This window comes from Thunnus albacares, chromosome 8, assembly GCF_914725855.1.
Source record: "Thunnus albacares chromosome 8, fThuAlb1.1, whole genome shotgun sequence".
Lineage (NCBI taxonomy): Eukaryota > Metazoa > Chordata > Actinopteri > Scombriformes > Scombridae > Thunnus > Thunnus albacares.
Genome location: NC_058113.1, coordinates 25,456,273 through 25,483,298, shown reverse-complemented (window position 1 = coordinate 25,483,298; position 27,026 = coordinate 25,456,273). Strand labels below are relative to the sequence as shown.

At 37.6% G+C, this 27,026-nt stretch overlaps 3 protein-coding genes across 5 annotated transcripts; 1 reads left to right on the top strand and 2 right to left on the bottom strand.

The window, feature by feature from the left end:
* The first annotated feature begins 6,081 nt into the window (after positions 1-6,081).
* LOC122987578 (free fatty acid receptor 2-like) lies at positions 6,082-7,842 on the top strand. Its single transcript, XM_044359519.1, has 2 exons — positions 6,082-6,135; positions 6,752-7,842. The coding sequence occupies exon 2, from the start codon at positions 6,759-6,761 to the stop codon at positions 7,668-7,670; it is 912 nt and encodes a 303-aa protein (XP_044215454.1). The 5' UTR covers positions 6,082-6,135; positions 6,752-6,758; the 3' UTR covers positions 7,671-7,842.
* An 83-nt stretch (positions 7,843-7,925) lies between these two features.
* lim2.5 (lens intrinsic membrane protein 2.5) lies at positions 7,926-12,283 on the bottom strand. The gene is made up of 5 exons (XM_044359520.1): positions 12,095-12,283; positions 10,301-10,513; positions 8,863-9,012; positions 8,498-8,632; positions 7,926-8,078 (listed from the first exon to the last, which is right to left on the bottom strand). Exons 2-5 carry the CDS (start codon positions 10,476-10,478, stop codon positions 8,017-8,019), a joined length of 525 nt encoding a protein of 174 aa, XP_044215455.1. The 5' UTR covers positions 10,479-10,513; positions 12,095-12,283; the 3' UTR covers positions 7,926-8,016.
* Positions 12,284-16,326: 4,043 nt separating this feature from the next.
* On the bottom strand, positions 16,327-26,636 carry vsig10l (V-set and immunoglobulin domain containing 10 like). Of its 3 annotated transcripts, none has more exons than XM_044360481.1 (14): positions 26,363-26,636; positions 24,139-24,462; positions 23,368-23,640; positions 22,982-23,245; positions 22,446-22,688; positions 22,028-22,306; positions 21,337-21,429; positions 20,713-20,937; positions 20,478-20,597; positions 20,314-20,354; positions 20,031-20,117; positions 19,928-19,941; positions 18,838-18,878; positions 16,327-16,823 (listed from the first exon to the last, which is right to left on the bottom strand). In XM_044360481.1, exons 1-14 carry the CDS (start codon positions 26,490-26,492, stop codon positions 16,591-16,593), a joined length of 2,367 nt encoding a protein of 788 aa, XP_044216416.1. In that variant the 5' UTR covers positions 26,493-26,636; the 3' UTR covers positions 16,327-16,590. The 3 variants fall into 3 exon arrangements, with proteins under 3 accessions (XP_044216416.1, XP_044216417.1, XP_044216418.1); XM_044360482.1 differs by lacking the exon at positions 26,363-26,636 and adding an exon at positions 24,704-24,970; XM_044360483.1 differs by having other exon boundaries at positions 16,671-16,823; positions 18,838-18,873.
* Positions 26,637-27,026: the final 390 nt, after the last annotated feature.

Below are 27,026 nucleotides of genomic sequence, written 5' to 3'. Positions count from 1 at the left end.
CTTTCTTGGAGCAGTGACAGCGAGTGTCTAACTGGCAGAATAATCAATATTATCAAGTTTTGAAGAAAAACATCCTGTGTGACGAATGTATGTGGCTGACACAGAAGTAGCCCCAACCAGACCCCACCATGCCTGTCAGAAAGAAAGCCACTTTCACCTCACATATAATTATTTATTTTTCACACCTTAAGATACGCATCTTAACCTTTTTCTGTCTAAACTACAGAAAAATGAAATTTATAATAAATTTATAATAAAATGATATGAAACATTTATCTTCAATCATTATTGATGGCCATTATCAAAGTCAAATTCTATGTAGAAAGATAGGGCTGGCGGTAGCAGTGCCACAGCAGCAATGCTGTCTGTGTGGACAGTGCACATGTATTTGGTGCTGTAACAGTCATAAAATTAAACTGCAGTCATGAGTGATTGTTAATGCATTATTTTATGCAAATTAAGCATGGCTGATGTTTGTGCAGTTTGGACAGGGCAATAATTAAGTGGTGGGGTGGGGTGCTCATAAAAACAAAATGCCCAGCCAGTTCCTTTCCTTATTATTGATGGCCATTATTAAAGTTAAACTCTATGCAGAAAGATAGGGCTGGCAGCAACAGCGCCACAGCAGCAACACTGTTGCAGACACCACATGCGTGCAAGCCACAGGAGTTCAGCGAAGCACACGCTCTGCTCAGGTTAACACTTGGTTATGGGTTAGGAAAAGGTCATGGGGTTTATTCCAATACCCATACTGCCATATTATTTAGTATGCCAAAAAAAGATTTAGTATGTCCCAGTACATAGTATGTCAAATGCAGCATGCATGCTTTTCTGGATATTCTGACCCACAGTCCTCTGTGCAGCTGAAGATATGCACATCAACTGAGCCACCAAGAGTACACAGACCAATGACAGCACATTGCCAGTACAACAACAGAAGCCGTAATGACAGATGGAGGTAGTATGTCCCAATTGTATGCATACTGTATGCAACACTACATACTTTGTAAGGGCAGAATGTACTAAAAGAAAAAAGTAGACATATGTAATTCAGAACGTAGCAGTAGTTTAGGTTAAAACAATCACTCTCGCAAGATCTTTCGTGATCTGTGATTACCATAGACATGACTGCAATCAACAGCACTGACACCAAACCACAGCTAACATAACAAAGCTAGCTAAATAAATACACTGAAATTAAGCACACACAGCAAGAGACCTGTTGCCGTGTGTACCCAATCACAAATATTCATAATATTTGCAAAACGTGGAGAGCAGATAGACACAGATTTGAAGCAAAATAATACCGTAGTAAAAAAATAAAGATGCTTTACTTCCCATTTAAATAAAAACTGGGTGCCAAGTGATGGTGAACTGTCTCAGGAAAATGTTAATAACCGTCAAGTCATTATTCCACCTGTCATTAGTCTGTTGAAGTTTGGGGGTAGCCATGGTGATGCCCAGGTATTTTTTTAATTTTACTTGTTTTTTAATACTTAATAAACAACAGTTAACATATGTGTTTCAAGTTGGGGTCAAAGAACACATGCAAATACATTACATTACACCACCGTGAGCACACGCAGCACATGCAAATCTAAGATAGACAATCGAGAAAATACAAACAAAATAAAACCTTATACAAATACAGGGGTAATACATTAGCATAGTATTGCCAACCATTTAAAAATTTATAGATAATCAGCCAAATTATTACCATCAGCCTTATTCTCTCCTTTAAAATAATAAATACTGAGACATAGCCTTAATATGTTTAGATGTTATTTTGTTCTTGTGTGTTGCACATTCAAGTGATTTAAAATAATACAAAATAAATCCTTAACAAAGTAAATGAGGGTTTGATGCCTTTACATTTTGAAGTATGAATATGGTATTTGCCCAAAATTATAATGATATTAACCAAATCAGATTAGATGGCAGATTGTCTAAAAAGAATGTGATGTGGGAAACTCAAACACTGGGACACTATCAGTCTTCACAGATAACCAGACATGGATGTCATTCCAAAATAGTTTCCTCACAGAACATGAAAAAAAAAATGCTCTAATGATTCTTTTTCCAAGGTGCAAAAACAGCACAGTTCACATTCAAATGATGCAGATGTTAAAGTTATATAATGTGTTTCTTTCACTTTAGGCGCAACTAGCAAAGATAAATAATAAGTAAAGGTGTTCTTTAGATATGACAAATTAAACTCATAACAATGAGCTTGAATTCTAGCCTCATAACTAATATGACGGGTAATATGACGTCATATTATCCGTCAAGTGTATGCCGCGGTACAGGCCAGTCTTTGCACCTACTCTTGTATAAATGAACATGGTAACACTGTGAACTTACTTTGTTTAGTTTTGTCCCAAAATAAGTAAATAGTGGTCTTTTGGAAATGGTGGAGCAGGGGTTGGCTGTCCAATCATTATCAGTCGCTTAGACGTTAGCTTCACTGGGACTGATGTCTAGCTGGTAATTCTCACTTGAAACCATTTACCATATAACTTCTGTTTATAATCCATGTTTGGATTATAAACAGGGAAATTCTTCAGTCAAGGGAAAACAAACTGTAGCTGTGGATGCACACTATAGGTTACAGCTCCCATGTTACAAGAGACAACAGTTTAGATAAAACTGATCTAGCAAGAAATACAGTGAACCTGTGGGTTTTCTGGGATGATGTATCCTATTAATATTGAAATAAAGTCATTATCTCTCCAGATCATTTTATAGAGGATGAAATTGTAATGAAAGCATGAAGAAATTACTGTAGCTTCCTGCAAAAGAAACAGGAAACAAACTGAGGATGACAGACAGATTGTATGCAATAAATTACGTTAGATAGTGAGCACATAAATACATCCCTTAATGCCTCTATATACTGGGCTGTTGATGGAAATGACACTTCCCCACAAAAACAAATTGGACTTTAACTCAGAAAAGGATGTCCTGAATTAAATGTCTTTGTGGAAACATAATTTATATATTTATATCTCTATATATACTATGTTAAGTACAAGATAATAGCACAATTACAATTGATTGTACGGAATTTATGGAGTTATTGTCTTTTTTTTAGTTCTCTAGTGTAAATAATTCTTACTGATGTGTGAGTTTGAAAATATATAATATGGATTTTAATGAGTGACATTTTCTAAAATTAAAAGCGCAATAAAAACAAAAACAGGATTTTTAAGCCTCTTTCCACTTTTATTCAAATACGAATACAAATACAAATAATATTGCTGCCTCAAAAAATACAGATACAAATACAAATACTGGGCCCTCTGTACATCCCTAGTATCTAATACACATTAATTATATTTTTCATGCTGCTTAAATAACAAGTTTTCTCTCATGAATTGTAAGTGGAAAAATATATCTTTACATTCCTATTACTTCAGAAAATTCACTCTTTCTATTCAACTACTTATCTAATTTAACTACTTAAATATGATTGTCTATGAGGTTAATAGATCAAAAGTTAAACACTTAGGTGATTTTACAAAACAAATTCATAGTTACCAAACATTCATTAACTCTTAACATAAGGGAATTTAACTCTTGTCACTAGAGGGTAGTATTGTTACATGTAGTATAAAGTTAATAATAGTTAATACAATCAAGGCTTAATATCTCCTTAGTAGATAGTTGCACAACTATGAAACTTATACCACTCTTCTTGTATTTACATGACAATTAACATTACAAAACTTACATAATGATTAGACATTTCATTTACATGAAATTCCAGTTTGGCTCAGATTCGCAGGGAGGCTTCACAAAGTCCTCAGGAATGTGGGTTAGAATTTATGGCTTTGGCAAGATAAAAGAGTCTGTGTTCCATGTAAGGTGGAAGTTGTTTTTCTCTGGTCCAAGTGGCCTTAAGAGGTTTGTGTGTGTGTGTCTGTGTGTGACACAGGTAAGTAATGCATAGCTCCAGAGCTGGCTGTATTTATAAGTTTAGCTATGACTACAGCTACATAAACAAACTGATGGTTTAGGGTGCCGTGTTTGGTTTTTGCCCCACTGTGTCTTTGCAGCACTGCAGGTTGTTATGGCTTGAAGAAGTGCATGTATGGGTGTTTATGGGCATCTATTTAATCAGGGGGCTTTAAACTTACTATTATCTCTGTATTTCAAAGGCATATGAATCAGTATTTAAAAGACACAGAAATCATAGCAAATGACAAAAATGCCATGGTAATCATTTGTCCTCTTCTTTCACACACACATAGACAGAGTGACAGATAGGCACTTGTTCTGTCACTCCAAGCACACACACCTCACAAGTGTGTGTATGTGAGTGTCTGAGAGGGAGAGAGGGAGAAAGGAGTCATTTGAACTGCAGCCCATATAAATTACATCTCTTTAGCTGTGCACACACACACACACACACACACACACACACACACACACACACACACACAAAACACGATAATGTCAATCCCCTAATACCAATACATACTTGACTGTTAATGGTAATTACAATCTCCCTTCCTTCTTCACCGCCGTCTCCACAAATATGAAAAATATAGTCTCTGGGAAAATAACGGATCCAGCTCAAAGCCAGACTAGTGTATCTTGCATAGTCACAAACTCACTGGGCAGTGACACAAAACAACTGTCCTTAGACAACTTCTCAAAAACATGTAAGTTACTCTACAATCTGTATGATGATGTTTTTAGATCACATCAAAGAGCAGAATGACGGTATTTTTGTGTATCATCTTTCCTAATAAAGCTATTTTCCTTTTTCAGCTTTTTTGCTGTGGTTGTTGACTTTAACAATGACTTAATGCTACTGGGAATTGCTTTGTTGCTTGGATGTGCAATGTTCATTTACAGAAATTATTTCAGAAACAGGTTAGTACACATCATACCTTGTCACAAATCACGGTTGTGTAGTGATGGTTAATCCTTTTATTGTTATCATTTTTACTCACTGAAAACCACCAAGCTTTATGTGGAACACTAGAAAACTATTTACTATCTCATTCTCAGCACAAGTTCTTGGCCTTATGTATTGAAATGATATTCAGTATTAGTGGAAAAAAAATATTATGACATGAGTAGCCTTTTTAAATTTTGTCTCTCTTCTAAGACCTTAAATATAGTTATTAACAACATGGGCCGTGTAAAGCCATTTAATTTGCAGGGAAATACACAAGGCGCCTAATTGGCTAATTTTCCACTCTCTCTTTTGATATTAGATCACAAGAAGACAACACCCAATCAAGCCTGTGCAGACCTGAGAGAAATGCAGAGGAGGACAGCCTTTCCTGTGTTTATGACAATGATTTTGTGGAAGAAATGCATAGACCAACTTAACAGCACCAGAATAACACAACCCTCCAAAGAGAAGGCAAAATACAGTCACTGGATAAGGTACTGACTGCAGTAGTGACTGAAGAAGAAATTCTGCAGTGCTTCATACTGTTCACATCAAACATTTTCAAGCCACACACAAAGTTTTTTTTTCTTACTATTGCTTTTGTTCCTCAGTCATTTCAAAATATTGAAATTATACTTATGACTTCATACAGGATAAGCCTTGCAACACGAATCTAAACTGCTGATCAGACGACATCTGCTGCTGCTGCTCTCACAGTAGTAGGCTCCTTACAGTAGTCCCCAATTAACTGCATGGCTTACATCAAATGTATTGGTGCATTATTTATATAATGGAACAGTTTTGTCAGACTTGACAGACTTTTTGTCACTTTTTAGTAGCAGTGCCATATTGGACTTGGAATTAGCATGTCTGTGTGGATGATGACTTATTCTCTAAGCTTGTGGTGTAGGTGTTACTTTAAATAAATGCAGGCTCATGGCCTGATTAAAATTCTAAATCTGATCATGTTCATAGTTTATTTCAGCAGAGATCTAGTGGGAGGAGGTCCTTCACTAAAATGCCCATAGTTTGTTGGCTGCTTATACAAAAGGAGGAGCACTGTTGTGTCACAGGAACCCGTGTATATGAAATACTATTTCCGGGTTGCAACATTTTTTATCAGTTCATATTTAAACCCCCAAGTTATAAAAAGGTTGTCTTTGGTAAAAGGGACAGTCAGGCAAACACAGAGTTGGTTTTCTGACATTTTTGAAAATTTCTTCAGCTACGTAAGTTAATATATTTACCTTACATTAATCAAACTTAATATTGCACATCTATTTTGCTATTGAAATTCTACATCTGGAATGATGCTTTTATTTTCATTTTTAAAGCTGTAGATGGTGTCTTGTTTTGAGAGGTGACAATGGTTCATCTCTTTTGGGATTCTGATCATGGACTTGAAAGAACATTACTATTACTGAACTATTTTCATCTATTTTTATCACATAATTTTATTTATATATGGAAGATCAGCTTTTTCTCAACTGCTCTTTTTTCCCTAATAGTTATAAATGATGTACTTTTTTTGTATCCTTTTGCAATTCTGTTTTTATGTTTTTGATGGTAGGGCTGTAATTTATGTTATTCATGTGTTAATTTCTGGATCTATCAAGTGGTTTGAAATGTTTAAAAAAATTATATTCTCTTATAACCTCTGTTTGTTTAGCATCAGAAACAAAGTAAATGTTTCTCATTAGGGTATTTTCCACATGATGCATATAGACATCAATGACTAATCAAGTCAAATGTCATTCTCACTAAGAGAATCAATGTTTTTGAGCAGTGGTCTACCACCTGTGTCCCTAAATTCTGTTTGTTGTCTGTTTACTTGCTTTGGTTTAGGGTCAGAATGGAGCTGGTGGTGCAGAGCGAAGTCATTCTCTCAGTTTACATAGTTTCCTTCCTGATAGGCCTGCCAGCCAACCTCCTGGCTCTCTATGCCTTCACTGTAAAGATCCACTCCAAGCCACATTCAACAAACATCCTGCTACTCAATCTGGTCGTCTCTGATCTGCTCTTCTTGATCATCCTTCCTTTCAAGATGCATGAGGCGGCGTCGGGCATGATGTGGAATCTACCCAACTTCCTGTGCTCCATCACCTCCTTCATCTTCTTTTCCACAATCTACACCAGCTCTTTGTTGCTGATGGCAGTGAGTGTAGTTCGATACATAGCTGTAGCTTTTCCAGTTACCTATCATCAGCTGCAGAAACCTGTGTATGCGATAGTGATCAGCGCTATTATTTGGATTATCTCAGCAGCACACAGCAGCATCACTTTCATCGTCCAACACCACCCTTCCCTGTCCAGCAACAACACCGGTGTGTGTTATGAGAACTTTACAGAGAAGCAGTTGAAGATCCTCCTCCCAGCACGTTTGGAGTTTTTCTTTGTACTCTGCCTTATACCTCTCCTAATTTGTATTTACTGCTACTTGAGCTGCATCTGGATCCTGTACAGCCGCCCTATGATATCCCGGATGCAGAAGCAGAAGGCCATCGGCATGGCCTTGGGGACTCTAGCTGTGTTTCTCATTTGTGTGTTGCCATATAACATCTCACATGTACTGGGATTCTTCCAGGGTGACAGCCCAAAATGGAGGTACTACACCCTGCTGCTTTGCACCTTCAACACCTGTATTGATCCCATAATCTTCTACTTTTCCACCTCTGCCTTCCGCTGCACTGGTGAAAAGTCAGTTTTCAGGAACAGTAGATTACCTGATTCAGGATCACATAAGCAAGGCACAAGCTCTAGCTAAGAGTAAAACATGTTTTCAAGACTATACAGTATACCCAGCTTCAATGTTTTTATTGTATTGTATACTGTATTAAAGACCGTATATGGCCATATTCAACAGTTAAATTATACAGCAATGTTTCACATCTAGGTTTGTTGGTTATTGGTAACAAAAGATGCTTTTAAGGGTGATTAAAACTTGCTCAAAGGGACTGTGCTGCTTTCTCCCCCAAACCACTGTAGACCATCTTACGACAAAACCACAAGACACATTAGGTGCATATGCAATTCCAAATTTTATTATTGTATATATGTCCTCTATTTTTGGATGGAAATTTGCATCCTTGACATGTTATTTCCTGTTAATTTTAACGTGGGCCAGCCACTCTTCTGCACTCATGCATTCTGTAGGCACACATGTAGAATATACCTGCAAAACAAAGCATAGGTAAACTGTAGAGTGGTATAGCGTTTACTTCAAAGCTGATCTCTACATATAATATGTAAAGTACAAGATAATAACACAATAATAAACAACTGTACTGAATTATTTTCTTTGTTTTTAGTTCTCCAGTGTAAATAATTCTTACTGATGTGTGAGTTTGAAAAAAAAACCCATATATATATATATATATATATATATATATATATATATATATATATATATATATATATATATATATATATATATATTAATGAGTTCAAATCTTGTGAAACAGCAAATGGCACCAACTTCAAGAATTACTGTAAATAAAGTTTAAAAAAAAAATTAAACTGTATTTAAGAACTACCATCAGCAATATACAATAGTTACACTGAAATCTACCAAACTAATGTTCATGAACTAACCTGCAAAGAAGGTCATGAGCAGTGCCACCCAGCCTAGTATGTAGGACCAAGAGAAGCGCCAGTCACCAAAGCGCTTGCCCAGGAAGTTCACTGTCACCCCAGTGTAAATGGCCATTGCAAGCAAAACAAAGAGAGCTGGCATGGCAGACAGAGAGACACACATATTTAAATGAATATGTGTAATAGTGAAGGTCACCTCAGGCAAAGGTTATAGAGTTTCTTTAGCAGGCCTAGTAGACTTCCTCTGAGATTTACATGATATGCAAATTCACTGAATAATAATACATCATTCATAGCATGTGTGACATAGAAAACAAAACAAAATAATGTATCCATGTGGTTTATTCAAATCTTGTTTGACTCACTTGAAACAAAGAACATGATCCCAGCAGCAAATGAGCGGTTGAACCTCTCAAAGGCCGAGAAGTGGGCAAAGGAGAGGATTCCTGCGATGATGCCAGCAAAGCACGACATGGCAGAGAGGATCATGAAAGCACGAGTGGCATTCCAGTAGGCTGACAAGGAGTAAAACAAGAGAAGGAAAGCATGCTATGAAGATATGTGCATGATGATGAATGAAAAATGATAAAACCTTTATTTGATATGAAGGGTTTCAATACAAAATGAACTTAGCCATTTGACAAGCTCACTAGAAATGAATAAATCTTATTTGAGCCTTTAAAAATGATCTCTGGTATTTTATTCAACATAACCTTTGTCCTTGTTCATGTATATTGTTCCAGTGCACTGCTGGACTACAGCCAACTGTCATCAATTGGTTGGGTTGCACAGATAGATATTATGTGCATTTACAGTATTTAAGCACAATTTTAAGATACTGGTGCTTTGATTTACATTTTGTATGATGTTAAAAACATTTTGCCCACTTAATTTCAGAGGAACTTCTCTAAATTTAACACCACAACTGTTTATCTGACAACAAAAGCAACTGTGCCAAACAAGATTTTTTATGCAAAACATGAAGCAGTGCAGTAACTACCAATCCCTATATTGAGTGGGTAGGCCTATTGCAAACTAGACCAGTTGCCAAATTAGATGCCTTAGCAATAAAAAGGTTGTTTTTTTTTATTTTTCCAGGTTGTATTACAGCAGTGTATTTACTGTATATTGTTTATTTGTTCCAACACTTGATAATATTTATTCTCTAAGTGAAAAAGTCAAACATTTTTTTGTTTGACTTTTGGTTTGGTTGTGCATTATGTCAAAGGCAAATGCTTTAGGAAGTGTATCATTTTATGCACATTTACCCATCATTCAGGATGGCATGCAGTACTATAGTTCAACTTTGGAAACTTTTGAATCATGACAAGAATTTAAAATAATGTTCTGTGAGTCTGAACAGCCCTTGTCCACACAGTTATTGTAATTATAGACCAGCTAGGCCCTGTTGGATTGAGGAAGAAGATACTATACCTACAGGTTAAAACACTGAAACTCTGTGAGAGACAGATCAGAATCAGGACTTTTGATAATCAATCACAACATTCTTTTACTTAAACTAGTAAAAGAAATAAAATTTTGTTGTTTTTTGACTCTTCAGTACTTTTACTGTTTCGTATTTTTTCTTCCATTAGTTCTGTCACACCAGTGTGCCAGTATGCACTACTCATCCAAAGTCTCCTCAAGAAGTTCCTGTTTCTCTACCTCAAAAGTAAGGACAGTCATATAATCATCAGTGTTAATCAACCAGATAAGTAGACTTGGACTCTGGTTAGCATTGCTGTACCTCAGGGAGACCCAAGACAACTTTTTAAGGGTGCAAGAAGATATTGTCCCACTTACCAATGCTGTCAGTCTGCATGTAGCACTTGCCAGACATGCAGTACCTCCACAGGCCCTGATGGGCAAAGCTGCCTGACAGACGATACTGCATCCAGTAGTCTGTAGCTGTGGAGACCACCAACAGGATGTTCCCCACAATGGCACAAAACAGGCCCCCTCCCATGAAGCTGTACATCATGAGTGACACTATGACAGCAGTTAAGGCTTTATGCACTGGGCAAAGAGAAAAGAAGATGGGAGTCAGTGGTGCAAGTGAGCTTGTAGTAATGAAGTAGTCATTTTCTATAACAGGGTTTGTAAATTTAGTTTTAGTGTTTATTCAGTAGGAAATGGGTTAAGGAAACAGATATGGCCTGAAGGAGTAGATGCAGGGCCAGGGAAAAATATAGGAGCTGCCAAAATTTGTCAGTGTGCTGCGGTATTAGCCGGCAACACAACAGGTAGAAATGGAGGTTTATTTAAGAGCTATGGTGAGGACATCATGAAGACATTAGTTCATATTTCCCTTTCAGATTTACTTAAGAGGACAGGGGGCTAAAACCAACATGCTCTCTGGCATGTACCATCTTTGCTAACCATTACTTAACCATGTTAAATTTATACCACTCCATTCCCCAGGAACAGTTATTTTTGTTATATAAACATTGGGCCTACACTATTCTAATAGCAGCAACATAATCAGTTGTTCATTCAGTGAGAAGCTGCCTATATACATGAGGATGTTAGAGTTAGTCAATCCATGTATGCATATTTTGTCTTGACTACACAGTTAGCTGCAACAACAAAGCACAGAAGTCTTCATGAGCACTGCTCACCTGGACAGAGTACTCATACCAACCACAGTACAACCAGCACATAGCAACATGTGCTCTCTCTGTTTGAACACATTTTTTATACTCACTACTGCAAATCTACATCTTTAGTACAACCACACAAAACCCAAATAAGAAAATAGCCTAAGAACACCACAGTCAACTCCTACACAACTCATAATGCTTTGAGAGATCCTTTTATTGTCATTCAGCAAAACATCAGTGATGCAAAGCAGAATGAAATTACGAGCATGGTACCGTTAAAAACACAGATAAATAAAAAGAAAAGCAGTATATAAAACGAGAGCTCTATAAATAAATATGTATAAAAAACTGAATAATAAATAATTTCTGGGCATTGCACAGGTGTGAGGTGTAAGGAATATTGAACAAAAGTTTTAAAATGAGAACAATGACAGCAGATTAAAGCACGTGATCATTTTTCTGTGAATTAGTCTGACTCCTTCAAGACAACCCAACAGGTTAAACACTATTCCTATGAACGGCTGTAGGCATAATCTGTTTTAAGTAAGTATCACAACAAATTGATATGAACTGGTCAACACAATCAGCAGGGCAAGTGACACAGCTGTGTCAACTGCTGTGTCAGTTTTGCTCCAAGCTATCAGAGACAGCATACACCACCCACACTCTTGGGTAAAGAAGGTCTGAACACAATAAATGTATCTGTATATATGAAGTAAACCAGAGAAATCTTGAATCTCAGGATTAAGAAATCTCAAGAAATATATCATGTATTAAGTAAAAGCAATGCATGTTACTTAAATGTAGCACATGTTGTCTAAACAGTGAGAGTTAAACCCCTGAAAGCTTGTCACCATCACTTGGTGAAGGCCCTCTTGGCCCACCTGTGAGATATACAGTCATTGGTTAGCATGCCATGATATGCTTTCTATTTTATTTTTCTCCTACTCGTTCCTAGCATCTAAGTGTCATCAGCCATTAACAAAAGATATCTTACCTGAATTCCTCAGGATAAACCAACCCTCTTAAGTATCAGCCTTTCCTCAGGGAAAGAGTGAGAGGGAGTGCAAGCCAGGAGTGAGCAAAACGTCAAAGAGGAAGCCCTAGGCTGAATTCCAAAAAGTTATCCCCTCCACTTTTCTGTCGATGGAGGCAAAATCCTTTAAAACAATCAGCACAGAACAAACGCACTTGAGCTGGTGGGCCAAAACCCACGTGACTCTTTCACAGTGAACTACATGGGTGTATTTGGGGGGTCAGGGGAGTAGGGAGGGGTGATGGTGTTTGGGGATGGGGGAGGGTCTGGGATACGAGGCCGGTGCACCGCAGTCCTTGTCTGTTGTTCTATTAGGCATTCTGGAACTGTGGATGTGCAAAGGCTTGCAGTACTGCTGTGGTCAATGGAACATGCTGAAGCGCACATTTTCTTTCAGTGTGGCTGGGGTGTGGTCATGGGGACAGATACACGCTTAGAACAGACACATGACCAAAGAGTTGCTTAATAAAATGACACACTGCATGCAGCGTGCACTATACATATTCACCCTGAATATGTAATGACATTGTGGTAACATTGCACTGACAGTAAAAGGCTGCCCAATGTCACTAAATGATATCAGTATTAACACTGCAAGCCACAGGACATGCATCAACCTAATTCACATGGCTTGTGAACAGTCACAGCTGCTGATACATTTGCCATATCAGTGGGTTATCTAAAAAGAGAAAAATCAAATATGTGCACACATGATTACATCTCAGATGATCTTTGTTACTGTAATGTCCAGTAAGTAAGTAATGATGTCATTTGTGTTTAGCAACCTAATTAAATCTGCATAAGGGCTTCTCATGAGTGATCAGGTTTATTTGACAATCCCAACATATATACAAACTGCCTTGAACACAGAGATTATTTAAGAAAACACAGTGCAGCTAAAAGGTGTATCTCCACTGCAGTTGCAGGCATAAAATGGGTTTCAGTATTCTTTCAAAATATTGTATGACTAAGAAAAAAAATGAGCACTGTCTTTCCACACAGCTTCTGGGGAAGTCTCGCCTAATTTGTGTAACCACTGTGTTCATAAGAAGGGAATGATGAATTTTACATCACAGCTGAGGGACAATCAATTATGGTAGATGTGTATTCTCTATACTGTCTGTTCAGGTACAGCTAATGTCTACACATGACTGTTCATTGTGAAAACCTCCCGAAATACAAATGGGGTGTAGTACTAGTATCGAGGCAAATCCAACTCTTTCATAGAATGCTGATGTCACAGACAAATCACCTGACATAGATTTAAAAATGCCAAAATGAATACTATTTTAAAAAGCAGCTTGTTTAGGTCAAAGTGTGCAGATACATTGTTGCAGACAGCACTTTTGATTTTTGCTCTTTGATTCAATTAGAACTAATGTCATGATCCTCCAGGTTAATTCAAAAGTTACATTGTGAGTGTCCAGTGGTGTCCAGATGACAACAGCCTCACACCTGATGACCTCATTTACCACCAAACATGGTAAGTGTGGTAAGATCATTGGGCATCTAACACAAAGAGAAAGAGATGGACATTGGGGTTAATGGATCATAAATCCAAAATTCCTTGAAAAGAGGCATTAGGTAATTTATTACATTTACCATCTGGTTATTCCTTTGTTTCTTTGCTTGTTTATATATATGCACAATGTTGAAATAGAAGATAAAATATAAAAAGTCAGAGAAAAACTATTATTGTAAGAGGTTAAAACACAAAGTAAGTAATGATGTCATTTGTGTTTAGCAACCTAATTAAATCTGCATAAGGGCTTCTCATGAGTGATCAGGTTTATTTGACAATCCCAACATATATACAAACTGCCTTGAACACAGAGATTATTTAAGAAAACACAGTGCAACTAAAAGGTGTATCTCCACTGCAGTTGCAGGCATAAAATGGGTTTCAGTATTCTTTCAAAATATTGTATGACTAAGAAAAAAAATGAGCACTGTCTTTCCACACAGCTTCTGGGGAAGTCTCGCCTAATTTGTGTAACCACTGTGTTCATAAGAAGGAAATGATGAATTTTACATCACAGCTGAGGGACAATCAATTATGGTAGCTGTGTATTCTCAATACTGTCTGTTCAGGTACAGCTAATGTCTACACATGACTGTTCATTGTGAAAACCTCCCGAAATACAAATGGGGTGTAGTACTAGTATCGAGGCAAATCCAACTCTTTCATAGAATGCTGATGTCACAGACAAATCACCTGACATAGATTTAAAAATGCCAAAATGAATACTATTTTAAAAAGCAGCTTGTTTAGGTCAAAGTGTGCAGATACATTGTTGCAGACAGCACTTTTGATTTTTGCTCTTTGATTCAATTAGAACTAATGTCATGATCCTCCAGGTTAATTCAAAAGTTACATTGTGAGTGTCCAGTGGTGTCCAGATGACAACAGCCTCACACCTGATGACCTCATTTACCACCAAACATGGTAAGTGTGGTAAGATCATTGGGCATCTAACACAAAGAGAAAGAGATGGACATTGGGGTTAATGGATCATAAATCCAAAATTCCTCGAAAAGAGGCATTAGGTAATTTATTACATTTACCATCTGGTTATTCCTTTGTTTCTTTGCTTGTTTGTATATATGCACAATGTTGAAATAGAAGATAAAATATAAAAAGTCAGAGAAAAACTATTATTGTAAGAGGTTAAAACACAAAGTAAGTAATGATGTCATTTGTGTTTAGCAACCTAATTAAATCTGCATAAGGGCTTCTCATGAGTGATCAGGTTTATTTGACAATCCCAACATATATACAAACTGCCTTGAACACAGAGATTATTTAAGAAAACACAGTGCAGCTAAAAGGTGTATCTCCACTGCAGTTGCAGGCATAAAATGGGTTTCAGTATTCTTTCAAAATATTGTATGACTAAGAAAAAAAATGAGCACTGTCTTTCCACACAGCTTCTGGGGAAGTCTCGCCTAATTTGTGTAACCACTGTGTTCATAAGAAGGAAATGATGAATTTTACATCACAGCTGAGGGACAATCAATTATGGTAGATGTGTATTCTCTATACTGTCTGTTCAGGTACAGCTAATGTCTACACATGACTGTTCATTGTGAAAACCTCCCGAAATACAAATGGGGTGTAGTACTAGTATTGAGGCAAATCCAACTCTTTCATAGAATGCTGATGTCACAGACAAATCACCTGACATAGATTTAAAAATGCCAAAATGAATACTATTTTAAAAAGCAGCTTGTTTAGGTCAAAGTGTGCAAATACATTGTTGCAGACAGCACTTTTGATTTTTGCTCTTTGATTCAATTAGAACTAATGTCATGATCCTCCAGGTTAATTCAAAAGTTACATTGTGAGTGTCCAGTGGTGTCCAGATGACAACAGCCTCACACCTGATGACCTCATTTACCACCAAACATGGTAAGTGTGGTAAGATCATTGGGCATCTAACACAAAGAGAAAGAGATGGACATTGGGGTTAATGGATCATAAATCCAAAATTCCTTGAAAAGAGGCATTAGGTAATTTATTACATTTACCATCTGGTTATTCCTTTGTTTCTTTGCTTGTTTGTATATATGCACAATGTTGAAATAGAAGATAAAATATAAAAAGTCAGAGAAAAACTATTATTATAAGAGGTTAAAACACAAAGGAATATTCATACAATCACAAAAGATGTGCAGGCAAAGCCAAAAGCCAAAAGTATCTTTTTTTTTTTTATTTCGGGAGCAAAATATCCACAGTCAACATTCACACATTCATTTGTGTAAACCAGGATCAACAAATTGTTAAAAATAGAAAGGTTCTAAAAGTTAACGATGAGGAATTTCTTAACATTACAAAAAAAAAAAAAAAAAAACATCTCAAGAAAAGTTTACAAAATTACTGAGAATTGAATTCCAGATTGTAAGACCCCTGTTAGAAATTCCAAATCTGGTAGTTCCCTCAGCTACCAGATGGAAGTGCAACAACCTTGAAAGGACTGTGGATGGTGATCTCTCTTCCCATGATGTGAGCTGGTTACTGGGTAATTATATTGGTTGTTCCATGAATGGTAAGTGTGTGAACAATCGCAAATTAGCAATCACACTCTCTCAGCATTAACCCTGGAAACTATAGCACAGTCAGGAGTTTGGAAAAGAGTGTTACTCAGTCTAAAGTATTCAAAGCTCATTATGATTTGGGACCACAATGCATTGAATGAATTACACATCATGTGATTTTATTCAATGGAAGAGAGATATATAGGGTTATAGGGATTTTAGTACAATTGTGCCAAAGGACAAATCCTGACAGCAACACCTGCACAGCGTGTTGGTTGTGCCCAATGGCACCTCACATGGTAGAGGCAGCTGGACATCTGAGTTAAGACACTGAATTGTCATGTGAATTTCAGTCTCTTGGGTCAGTGGTTGAATGTGGAGACAGGCAGTGAGTATTACATGAAATCTAAAATTAAACTGATTTAGGGAGTATACTCACACTCTGAACTGTTGGCCCTGCCTGTGGGGGTGTTGATTGCAGTGTAAAATGTCTGCATGATGCTATGTGCATTCTGAGTCAGAGCTGTGAGAGGTCCACCCTTCATGTCATTACACAGGAAGTATCTCACTGGAGGTTTGCCATCACAGGCACATACATTTGCAAAAAATGGAACTATTGTCTTGTCTGTAGGATACAGACAGACATTGGTGAGTCCTGAGATAAAAGAAAAAAAGACAAGTAGAGTAACATAAATTTAACTGCGGTAAATTATGTTGCACACAAAATCAACATTTCTGTGCAGGCTAGACAGACACTGTGTCTGCAATGTCACACTTTTTTTGATTAGCCCTTCCTCATTTTATGAGGTTTACTTCTTTAAAGTATAAGCAGCTGAAATGCCTTAAAGGCCTAATACATATTTTTGACTAAACATATTTCAGCATACATACAGTTTCAAAGATTTTAAGCCATAGTCATCAAAATTTTGTGTTGTTCAAGTGATCACAATTTTTTTTGCGGCAATGCGGCAATTTTTACAAATAATGTAAAAAAAATGACTTGAACATCATCAGAAAACATTTTTTAACATTTAGTTGTTGTCTGTGGTTAGTCAATGTGCAATGTCTGTGGTAATTAGATTACCTAGCAGTCAGTTTGTGAGTGATAATAGGTTTCAGTCGAATGTTCTGAATTTTTAGTTGCATCCACATTTCATCATCCACATTTGGATGATGTGGCTGTAAATGTTGAAAGATGTTTTACAGCACACACCCTTATAACTTCTGTTCATTTAGAATTTGTGGTTAACTAAAGGAAGATCAAATTCAAGGGGGTGAAAAGGCAAGCAGACAAAGAACGTGACTATAGTATAGTCAGCTCTTATTATCACCATTGAAATTTGTCCAATGATTTTCAACCTCTATTGTCCTGAAAAGGTCTTAAAGGATAGATTCATAGTTTTTCAAGTCTGTCTTAAAACAACAGTCAGGTGACCAAATTAACATTGTCATCATGTTTTTCTTGCTGTAATAATTCCTCCTGTTCATACTGGCTATTACGAGATCCCTTCATGACACAATTTCAGTGTAAGTGATGGGGAACAAAATCACCTTCCTTCTTCTTTCTGTGCAAAAATGTATTCAAAGTTTGTTTGAAACTAATATGAAGATTCAGACATCCAAGTTAGTCAACTGAAGTCGATATTTCTCAAAGTTACTGTCTTTTTAGTGCCAAATTCCCTCTTTTTGTTACTGTCCTTCCACTGCAGCTAAACAGGAAAACCCCGTTGAGACACAAAGAGGGAATTTTTTTACTAAACGGATTGTAGCTGTGGCACATTATTGGCACTTTATTTGACTAATTCAGACAGCTGAAGTCTCATATTATCTTTGAAACTTTTAAATATATTTTTTCTCAAAATGAATTTTGTCCCCCATCACTTACACTGAAAGCACCTTCTCATGGTCAGTATGAACAGGAGGAATGATTACAGTGAACAAAACCTGTTTCAATATTCATATGGGCACCTGACTACTGTTTTAAGACAGACTTGAAAAATTGTGAACCTGTCCTTTAATTGTGTACTTACAGTTCCCCTCCACTCAAAAATATGTTTTTCTTCTTGTTCCTACAGTTGAATGTTTGAGAATGTGCAGAGTTTGACACTAGAAGGCTGTTTTCATGTTTGTCTGCTGAAAGTGGAAAGTTTCTCTGTGCTCATTGAAAATCCAATTTTAAGTGGTGGGACTACAAGCATGACTTGTGACATTACAAATACTTTGGAAGCCAATCCAGGAAGGCAAGTTTTATTGTCAATCCACAATATGCGCAGGGCATACAGAGGAGTGAAATATCATTCCTCCAGGGCCACAGTGTAGCATAAAGACAGGTGACAAATTAAAGGAAAAACCTGAACAAATGAGTGGAGAAACATATTGCATGCAGATGCTTCCACACAGGTGCACTGCATGGTACAATTAAGCAATTAACATCTAATCATGCTCAAGCAAATACGATAGAACGATGAGATGTAATGATAAGAAACACAGTATGAGGATTAGCACAGCAGCATATGTCTCTGGAGGAAAACAAAACAGATCCAGCATCATAACAAATGCTTTATATTGTTATCCAACCACTCACAGCCACTACTGAATCCACATACAGCAGCAGATCACTGTCACAAAGTGGTTTGAACACATGAAAAGCTTAAAAATGAAGAGAATACCTTGGATGACAGAGAAGTGAGGTCCTCTGGGAAAGTCTGTTCTATGGGGGAAGCATAAACATAAGCAAACAGATAAAAATATGTTGACAGTGTATGCTAGTACTTACTCTACTATAAGCCTGATATTGTTATGTATTTAAAGCATAAACATGTTTTCCACATTCTTCACATTCAGTCATGACATCAAGAAACTAAATTACCTTGGAGGTTTTTTGAACCTTTGGTTGATACTGGATCCGGTGTTTTCTGCACTGTCACTTCTGTTTTTTCCATGTGAGGCCAGGCCAGTGGTGTGACTTTGTCTTATACAACAAACAATTTCGTATGTAGTCCTAAATGTGCTAGTGTCAGAGATTGAACTAAATAATAATCTTCTGAAAAGGTAAAGGAACAAAACATCTCTTTCAAGTCATGCTCCATGTCCACTGGTATAAAAAAGTAGTATTTTTAATCACTATCAGTGATGACAAATAAAACATGGCAAAACTACAATTTAACAAAACATGCAAAAAATAGCAAATGGAAATGAGGACACTTAATCTGCCAATTCATTTAATCACTTATGAAGAGATTCCAATTTTACTTTTTTTTGTAAGTAACATCAACATTTTTTTAAATACATTTCATAAAATAAATGTTTAAATGGTTAATTGCATGCCTAAAAATATAGAAATATAGAAAATGAATTACACTGATCAATATGTTGATCATAACGTAGAGAGGGAGTTTTTGTGCAAGTGCACATTATGTTCCAATAACATACTGTGATGTGGGGACATTACATTAGTATAGTTTTAAATTATTTTTTATTATTATTTTTTCCTTGATATTTAAAACTTTGAAAATTTCAGATTATACAGAATAGTGGTACAAAGCTCAATTTCCACGGAAAATAGTTAATAACACTGATCCTTATTTTAGTTAGAATAACAATACAAATATAGAATATCTCATACATTAAAACACAACACATAAAAAATAAAGCACACTATACAAAATCAAAATACATCTCAAGACAAACGTGGGAATTTAGACAGTTGTAGCAACTCTGACAGGCGGTGGAGGGACAAATGTGGGGAGAGCCACTGACCTTTCAGATGGAGTCTGAAAGAAAACAGAAACAAGCCAGATCATTTGCTGTAACCTGACAAAAGAAACAATTTTCGACTTGGATATTTTATTAGAAAGACTACCTGCTGCAATCTATTGTAATCAGGGGGAGACTTCAGCCCTCCTGTCAACAGGTTATGAGGAGTTACATCTGGTTGTGTTGCTATTGACTGGGAGTGAGAAGAAGAGAAGCTGAAAAAACCAACCAAAATAACAGATGCAGAATTCATTGTGCAACACACAAATTAATGAATACATACTCTATCTGATGTAGAATATGGTGTATATTCTACACTCCAAAACTATTTACTAATCTGTTGCCATTGAAGCTACATTTATGCTGTTGACCAGTGAAGTGATTCTAACCTTCTCCACTGCTCTGGACATTGGATATCTTGTCTGCCGATCTGCAAAACACAGAAAAAAAAGTAAAAAATATCTGATCGCAGAGCGAGAAAGAAAATACTACATGCCACCATGTTGAAATCTTTGAATCAGATTTTGGTGCAAAACAAGCATATTTCACCTACTTTTGTTTTTGGTGCAGTAGACGCAGAGGTAGATTAAGCCGCACAGCAGGAGCAGGAAGAGAAGGCTACAGGGAATTCCAGCTGCAATGCCAGCGATGGCCGGGCCGCTTAGCCCCTCACCTATCACCAGAACACACAGTAACCAATCATTTTTATTACTGAAGTATCATCATCGAACTCGTGATATGAAATGTGCCACTCTAATACACACACAATCACAAACACTTTACCATACCTGGGCCAATTCTTTGGACCTCTGATGGCTCTCCTTCAGTCATACGTGCTCTGGGGATGACCCGAAACCAGTATGTTGATTTAGGATTAAGGACAAAGATGTCCGCACTCCGGGCAGAGCCAGGTTTCTTCTGGATGGTGCGGTATCTGTTTGAGTTGCCTTTAGTTTGGTTGCCATTACGATTTCCACTCAGGAGGTCTGGTCCTTTCATTTGGATGTCAAACCCTGTGTAAAGGCACATGTGAGTAATGTTTACTGTCCCCTTGAATTAAAGCCAGTTTGATGACCAATCAGCCAACTAGATGCCAGAATCTCAACTTTTATGTGCTATTTGATATGGAAAACTCTTGTTGATATTTGATGTACTGTACGTAAAAACAAAAACTGGCATTTGCTTTTCATTGTACATTTGTCCTTAAAACATTTTTTTCCAAAACACAGCATTGCCCTGCTAGTGGCTTCACACATTAGACAATATTTACACCCCTATCTTCTATGTTGAGTTTTTGTTTTCAACACTGTGTTGGCATTCTTCCTGAGTGGTTTCACTGAGATGTGCAAATTCAAAACAAGAAGATTGGGTTTGCTCTGGAGCTGCCTTCCTAGAGTTAATCACTGCTTTACCTGTAACAACAGAGGTAGGCGGGACCTCCCAGGTCAATGTGACAACAGTTCCATCTTGATTAAGGAACAAACTGGAATCTGAGATCGACGGTCCTGGAGAGAGAGGGATTGTGAGCGAGGGGGAGATCAAGAGGGGCCAGGGGGGAGGGATATGTATAACAAGACTGGAGAGCTTTGTTTAAAGGGAAAGAGCAACCTCAGGTATTACTTAGCTCTCTGTCTGAGGCTCCATTGTTTCCTTTCACTCTGGTAATGCTAGTAGTCCAAATTAGAAACAACTGAATCCTTAGTATTTAAAAGACAGCACAAATAATCACTACACTACGTAATGAATTGCAGTGGTGGAAAAAGTAATACAATCAATTGTTACAATAAGTCTTTCAATATTTTGTGATGTGATCTAGCATGTATCCTTTAAATGAACTGATATGTTTTTTTATGTAAAGCTGTACAATAACAAGTAACTTCAGCCGTCAGATGATTGTAGTGATGTAAAAAAGTAAAATCATTTCCTCTAGAATGTGGTGGAGTGGAAGTTGCACAACATGATTAGATTCAAGTGAAGTACAAGTACCTAGAAATTGCACATAACTTGAGTAACATACTTTTCTTCCCTGCTGGATAGTGACAGGCAGTCCACAAACCTATAGCAGCAGGCAGGAGGTGTGTATTTCCAAAGGTAATACTATACCTCGTAATTGTATTTCCCTTCTCTGGCTGCCCAGTGGGTTGTGGCAGGTGCAGGTGTAGTTTCTGAGGAGAAAGATGCTGACATTATAATGACGAATCATGAGCTGAGTGGTGTTGTTGCTGATCTGGTTTGTCGTCCCATTGATGACATCTTCGCTGCCTTTGGACCATGACACCACAGCCTTAGGCGAGGCCTCACTGACACAATGGATACTGACCACTATTTTGCCCTCAGAGTCAACTGTGGTTCTCACAGCTGGAAGGAACTCCATTGGACTACCTAGAGGGTATCAGGTTCTATTTAGTGATTTTTAGATGCCATCTTTAAAGTCACGGATGCAGAACATAATTTTTTGAAGGATAGGATTTACAATCCATCAGGAGAGATGATCCATAAAAAAAAAAAAAGTGAAACTTACTTGCAGTAATGTGGCACTTATTCTGTTCGACTGGGTGGTCTGCTATGCAGGTGACAGTTTTCCCATTCAGGTTGTCCGAAGCGGTGACAGTCAGGTTGAAGCTTCCTGCATCATTGCTGGTGTTACTTAAGGCTGGGAAAGAAAGTTGGGCCTGTGGGGTTCCCCCTGACCACCGACAGTGGTACTGCAAGTTGCTGTTATTCACCGACTGCACAGAGCACACTGGGTTTCCTGGTGGCTTTTCTGTCCAATGAAAATTGATCATGCATCATAAAATGTTTATGAAGCAAGCAGCATTTTCAAATCATGAACAATGTTGAGTGAGAGTCCTGTATTTACAAATCACAAAATATCAACTTTTTAAGGGTTAGGGAAAGCAGTCTTACTTTTAGCTTTTGTCTACGTGTTAACCTAGTACTATTCCTAGTACTTATTCTTCTAAAATTCCTCAATACATGGTAATTCAGAAATTTGCAAAAATGTCAAATCCTTTCACATGCAAACATGCTTTAAACATGATATTCATGTTCACGTACCATAAATGTTTAAAATAATGTTCTTTTGGCGCTTTTCTTCAGTCTCCTCATTGAGCAGCGTGCAGGTATAAACACCTCCTTGACTGGTCCGTACATTGGTCAGATTGAGAACTCCTTGGGAATCAGAAAGGGTCTGACCACCAAAGACCCACTCAGCAGTCGGCCGGGGGAATCCATCAGCGTGGCAGGAGAGGCTAAGTGAATCATTTGATACATAAAACTGCTTAGCTGGACTGGCTATAAGTATGGGCTCATCTGGTCCATCTATGACACACCACAAAGAATGGAGGGGAGAGTTATGAGAAAATGAGGGGACACCATCAGAAACAGATGTTTTAGATAGATGGATTTGATAAAGAAGAATTTCAGTCAGTTATTAATCTTACACAGCACATTGACATTCATGTGAGTTGTCACATTGCTGAAAGGGTTCGTCAGTGACAGCGTGTACCGTCCTGAGTCACTTCGGTTCGGCCTGAGGATGACAAGGCTCCTTTGCTCCACTGAGTAGTGTGAGTTGGTTTTAATCTCTCTGCCATCGAAGAACCACATCTGTTGCTCAACCACTCCTTGCAGCATGCTGTATTGCAGAATGAAGCGGTCAGTTCCTTCTTTGGCAAACGCAGGCTGTGTGCTCAGAGTCACATTCTGGATGTTTTCTGTGAAAGAAAAGGTGAATGGTGGAACAGGTGGATGGCATACTGTACAAATGCACTGTTGTAATGTTATTATACTGGTGAATCTAGATTAAATAATCAGTCGTAAACTTTCTTAAAACCAGCAGGATTACTGCAGTACATTATTGCTTACTTAACCACATTTACTATGCAGAGGCAACAACACAACAGCACCCTTGGAGCTGGCAGAGATCCAATAATCTTGTTCTCAGACTGTATTCAATACAGAAGGTAATCAACTAGACACAAAAATGCTGCATGTGTTACATGACTTTGTTTTTCTTTCTTTTTCCTTCTCCATTTGCTGTAATAGTGCAACCTTAAAAAAATGGCATGCAGTCATATAAATTGTGGAACAAGAATATACAAAATATGTAGTGAAAATGTTGGTTAATATTATGAACAAGTTTATGCAGCAAGTAAATCCCAATTCCACTTCAGCAGCACATGTCAAAACAACAGCTCTAGTCAGGTACTTACCAAATACTTTCAGAGTGAAATTTGTGGTGGCTGTACCCAGTCCGGACTTTGTCATTTCAATGGTGTAGTCATTGGTATAGTTAAGTGGCACATTTACAAAGGTAAGAGATCCATCTTGCTCAATCCTCAGCACTTTTGTGTTGTCTATGTCTGGGAGACTATCGGAGCCAATAGTCCAGGTGACGACAGGTAAATTACCCATAAACCAGGTAACTGCTGGGTCAGGGGCACCACTGAAGGACACAGTCAGAGTCACATTGGTGCCAGCTACAGCATTCACCAATGCAGGACCAGCCGGAGAAACAACCAATTCACAGTGAGCACCTGTAAGTGTAAAGCCAAGTAATTAGTTTAAAGAGGAAATATGTATTTCTCTATTTTCTAAATGCTTGGTGAGCTTGTGTAGGGATAAAGCCATACATTGGAATGAATATCCTATGCATGCCTGCCCCTATTAAAAAATCTAAACAAATATATTATGAATATAGTTCAGTGGGATTCAAGAGAACAAGCAAGGGTATTTTTCAATGCCCATTTCCCCCTCTGTGAAGAATACAAATCTTACCTTGAGAAGTAAAGATAAGAATAATCATCAGAAATAATGCACTTAATCGCTCAGATTGATCTAGCCTCTTCATTTTCATGAAAATAAAAACACCACAAACAGCCAAGCACAAACTCAAGCGTATCCACCTCTGAGAACCATTAACGAACTAGAAGACTTTGATGAAGAAATGTCCTTGGACAGCAGTGACTGTGTGAGCTGCCTGTGTATACCTCTCTGTGCAGTGCAGAGGGAGCTGTCAGCAGGGCGAGTGAGTAGCTCACCTGTGCTGAGTCAAAGCCTTGATTGTGCAAGTGAGGCCACGCCTCTTATCTAATAACACATAACAGTATCTACTGTGCTTGTGTTTTGTTAGGAATCCAATGTTACTTTGATTTATAATGTATCTCCTTTGAATAGGGCACGTGATGAGTGCCCATTAAGATTTCATTTTTAAATTTAGGTATCTAATAATGGTGTCTCTGTGCTAGGCTCTATCTTGCTGATACCCTCACCAAACCAGTCAACATGACAAACAATGATGTGGGAAAGTGAGGAAAACCTGATGCCGTGAGATGACCCGCATATGTCTTCTGACACATAAGCTATATTTTGAGTATTTGCTGATTGACTCAACATGACATAATGGTGCAGAAACTGGTTTCTGTTCAAATATATTTATTGCACTGTGTTATGTTGAAATGGGCAAAAATCCATAATATGCACTATAATGCAGACTGTTTTTTGCAGACTCTATTACAGTTGAAATTGCAACTCAGTATTTCACAATTCCTGACATTTAACTATGGTAAACATTCCCTATGGGTCAGTTAGAATCACTACTTTATTTTAAGAATGTGAAATGTCAGAATAATAGTAGAGAGAATGATTTATTTCAGCTTTTATTTCTTTCATCACATTCTCAGTGAGTCAAGAGTTTACATACACTTAGTATTTGGTAGCATTGCTTTTAAATTGTTTAACTTGGGTCAAAGGTTTCGAGTAGATTTCACAAGCTTCTCACAATACGTTGCTGGAAATTTGGCCCATTCCTCCTAACAGAACTAGTGTAACTGAGTCAGGTTTGTATGCCTCCTTGCTCACACACAGTTTCAGTTCTGCCCATTGGATTATTGGATTGAGGTCAGGGTTTTGTGATGGCCATTCCAATACCTTGATTTTGTTGTCCTAAAGCCATTTTGCCACAACTCTGGAAGAATGCTTGGGATCATTGCCCATTTGGAAGACCCATTTGCAACCAAGCTTTAACTTCCTGGCTGATTTCTTCAGACGTTGCTTCAATGTATCCTTATAATTGTTCTTCCTCATATTCCCATCTATTTTGTGAAGTACATCAGTCCCTTCTGCAGCAAAGCATCCCCACAACATGATACTGCCCTCCCCCCCAGTGCTTCATGATTGGGATGGTGCTCTTCAGCAGGCAAGCCTCCCTCTTTCCTCCAAACATAACAATGGTCATTATGGCCAAACTTCAATTTTTATTTCATCAGATCAGAGGACATTTCTCAAAGTAAGATATTTGTCCCCATTTATAGTTGCAAACTGTAGTCTGGCTTTTTTATGGCAGTTTTGGAGCAGTGGCTTCTTCCTTGCCGAGTGGTCTGGTCAGGTTATGTTGATAAAGGACTCATTTTACTGTGGATATAGATACTTTTGTACCTGTTTCCTCCAGCATCTTCACAAGGTCCTTTGCTGTTGTTCTGGGATTGATTTGCACTTTTCGTGCCAAACTACGTTCATCCCTAGGAGACAGAACACATCTCCTTCCCGGGCGGTATGACAGCTGCATGGTCCCATGGTGTTTATACTTGTGTACTATTAGTTGTGCAGATGAATGTGGTACTTTCAGGTGTTCGGAAATTGCTCCCAGGGATGAACCAGACTTTTGGAGGTCCACAATTTTTTTCTGAGGTCTTGGCTGATTTCTTTTGATCTTCCCATGATGTAAAGCAAAGAGGCACTGAGTTTGAAGGTAGGCCTTTAAATACATCCACAGGCACACCTCCAATTGACTCACATGATGTCAATTAGCCTATCAGAAGCTTCTAAAGTCATGATTGACATCATTTTCTGGAATTTTCCAAGCTGTTTAAAGTCAACTTAGTGTACGTAAACTTCTGAATCACTGGAATTGTGATATAGTGAAATGAAATAAACAAAGATTGTAATATAAATGAAATAATCTGTCTGTAAACAATTGTTGTAAAAAATAGCTTATGTCATGCACAAAGTTAATGTCCTCACCAACTTGCCAAAACTATAGTTTGTTAACATGAAATCTGTGGAGTGGTTAAAAAATGAGTTTTAATGACATAATTGTTAA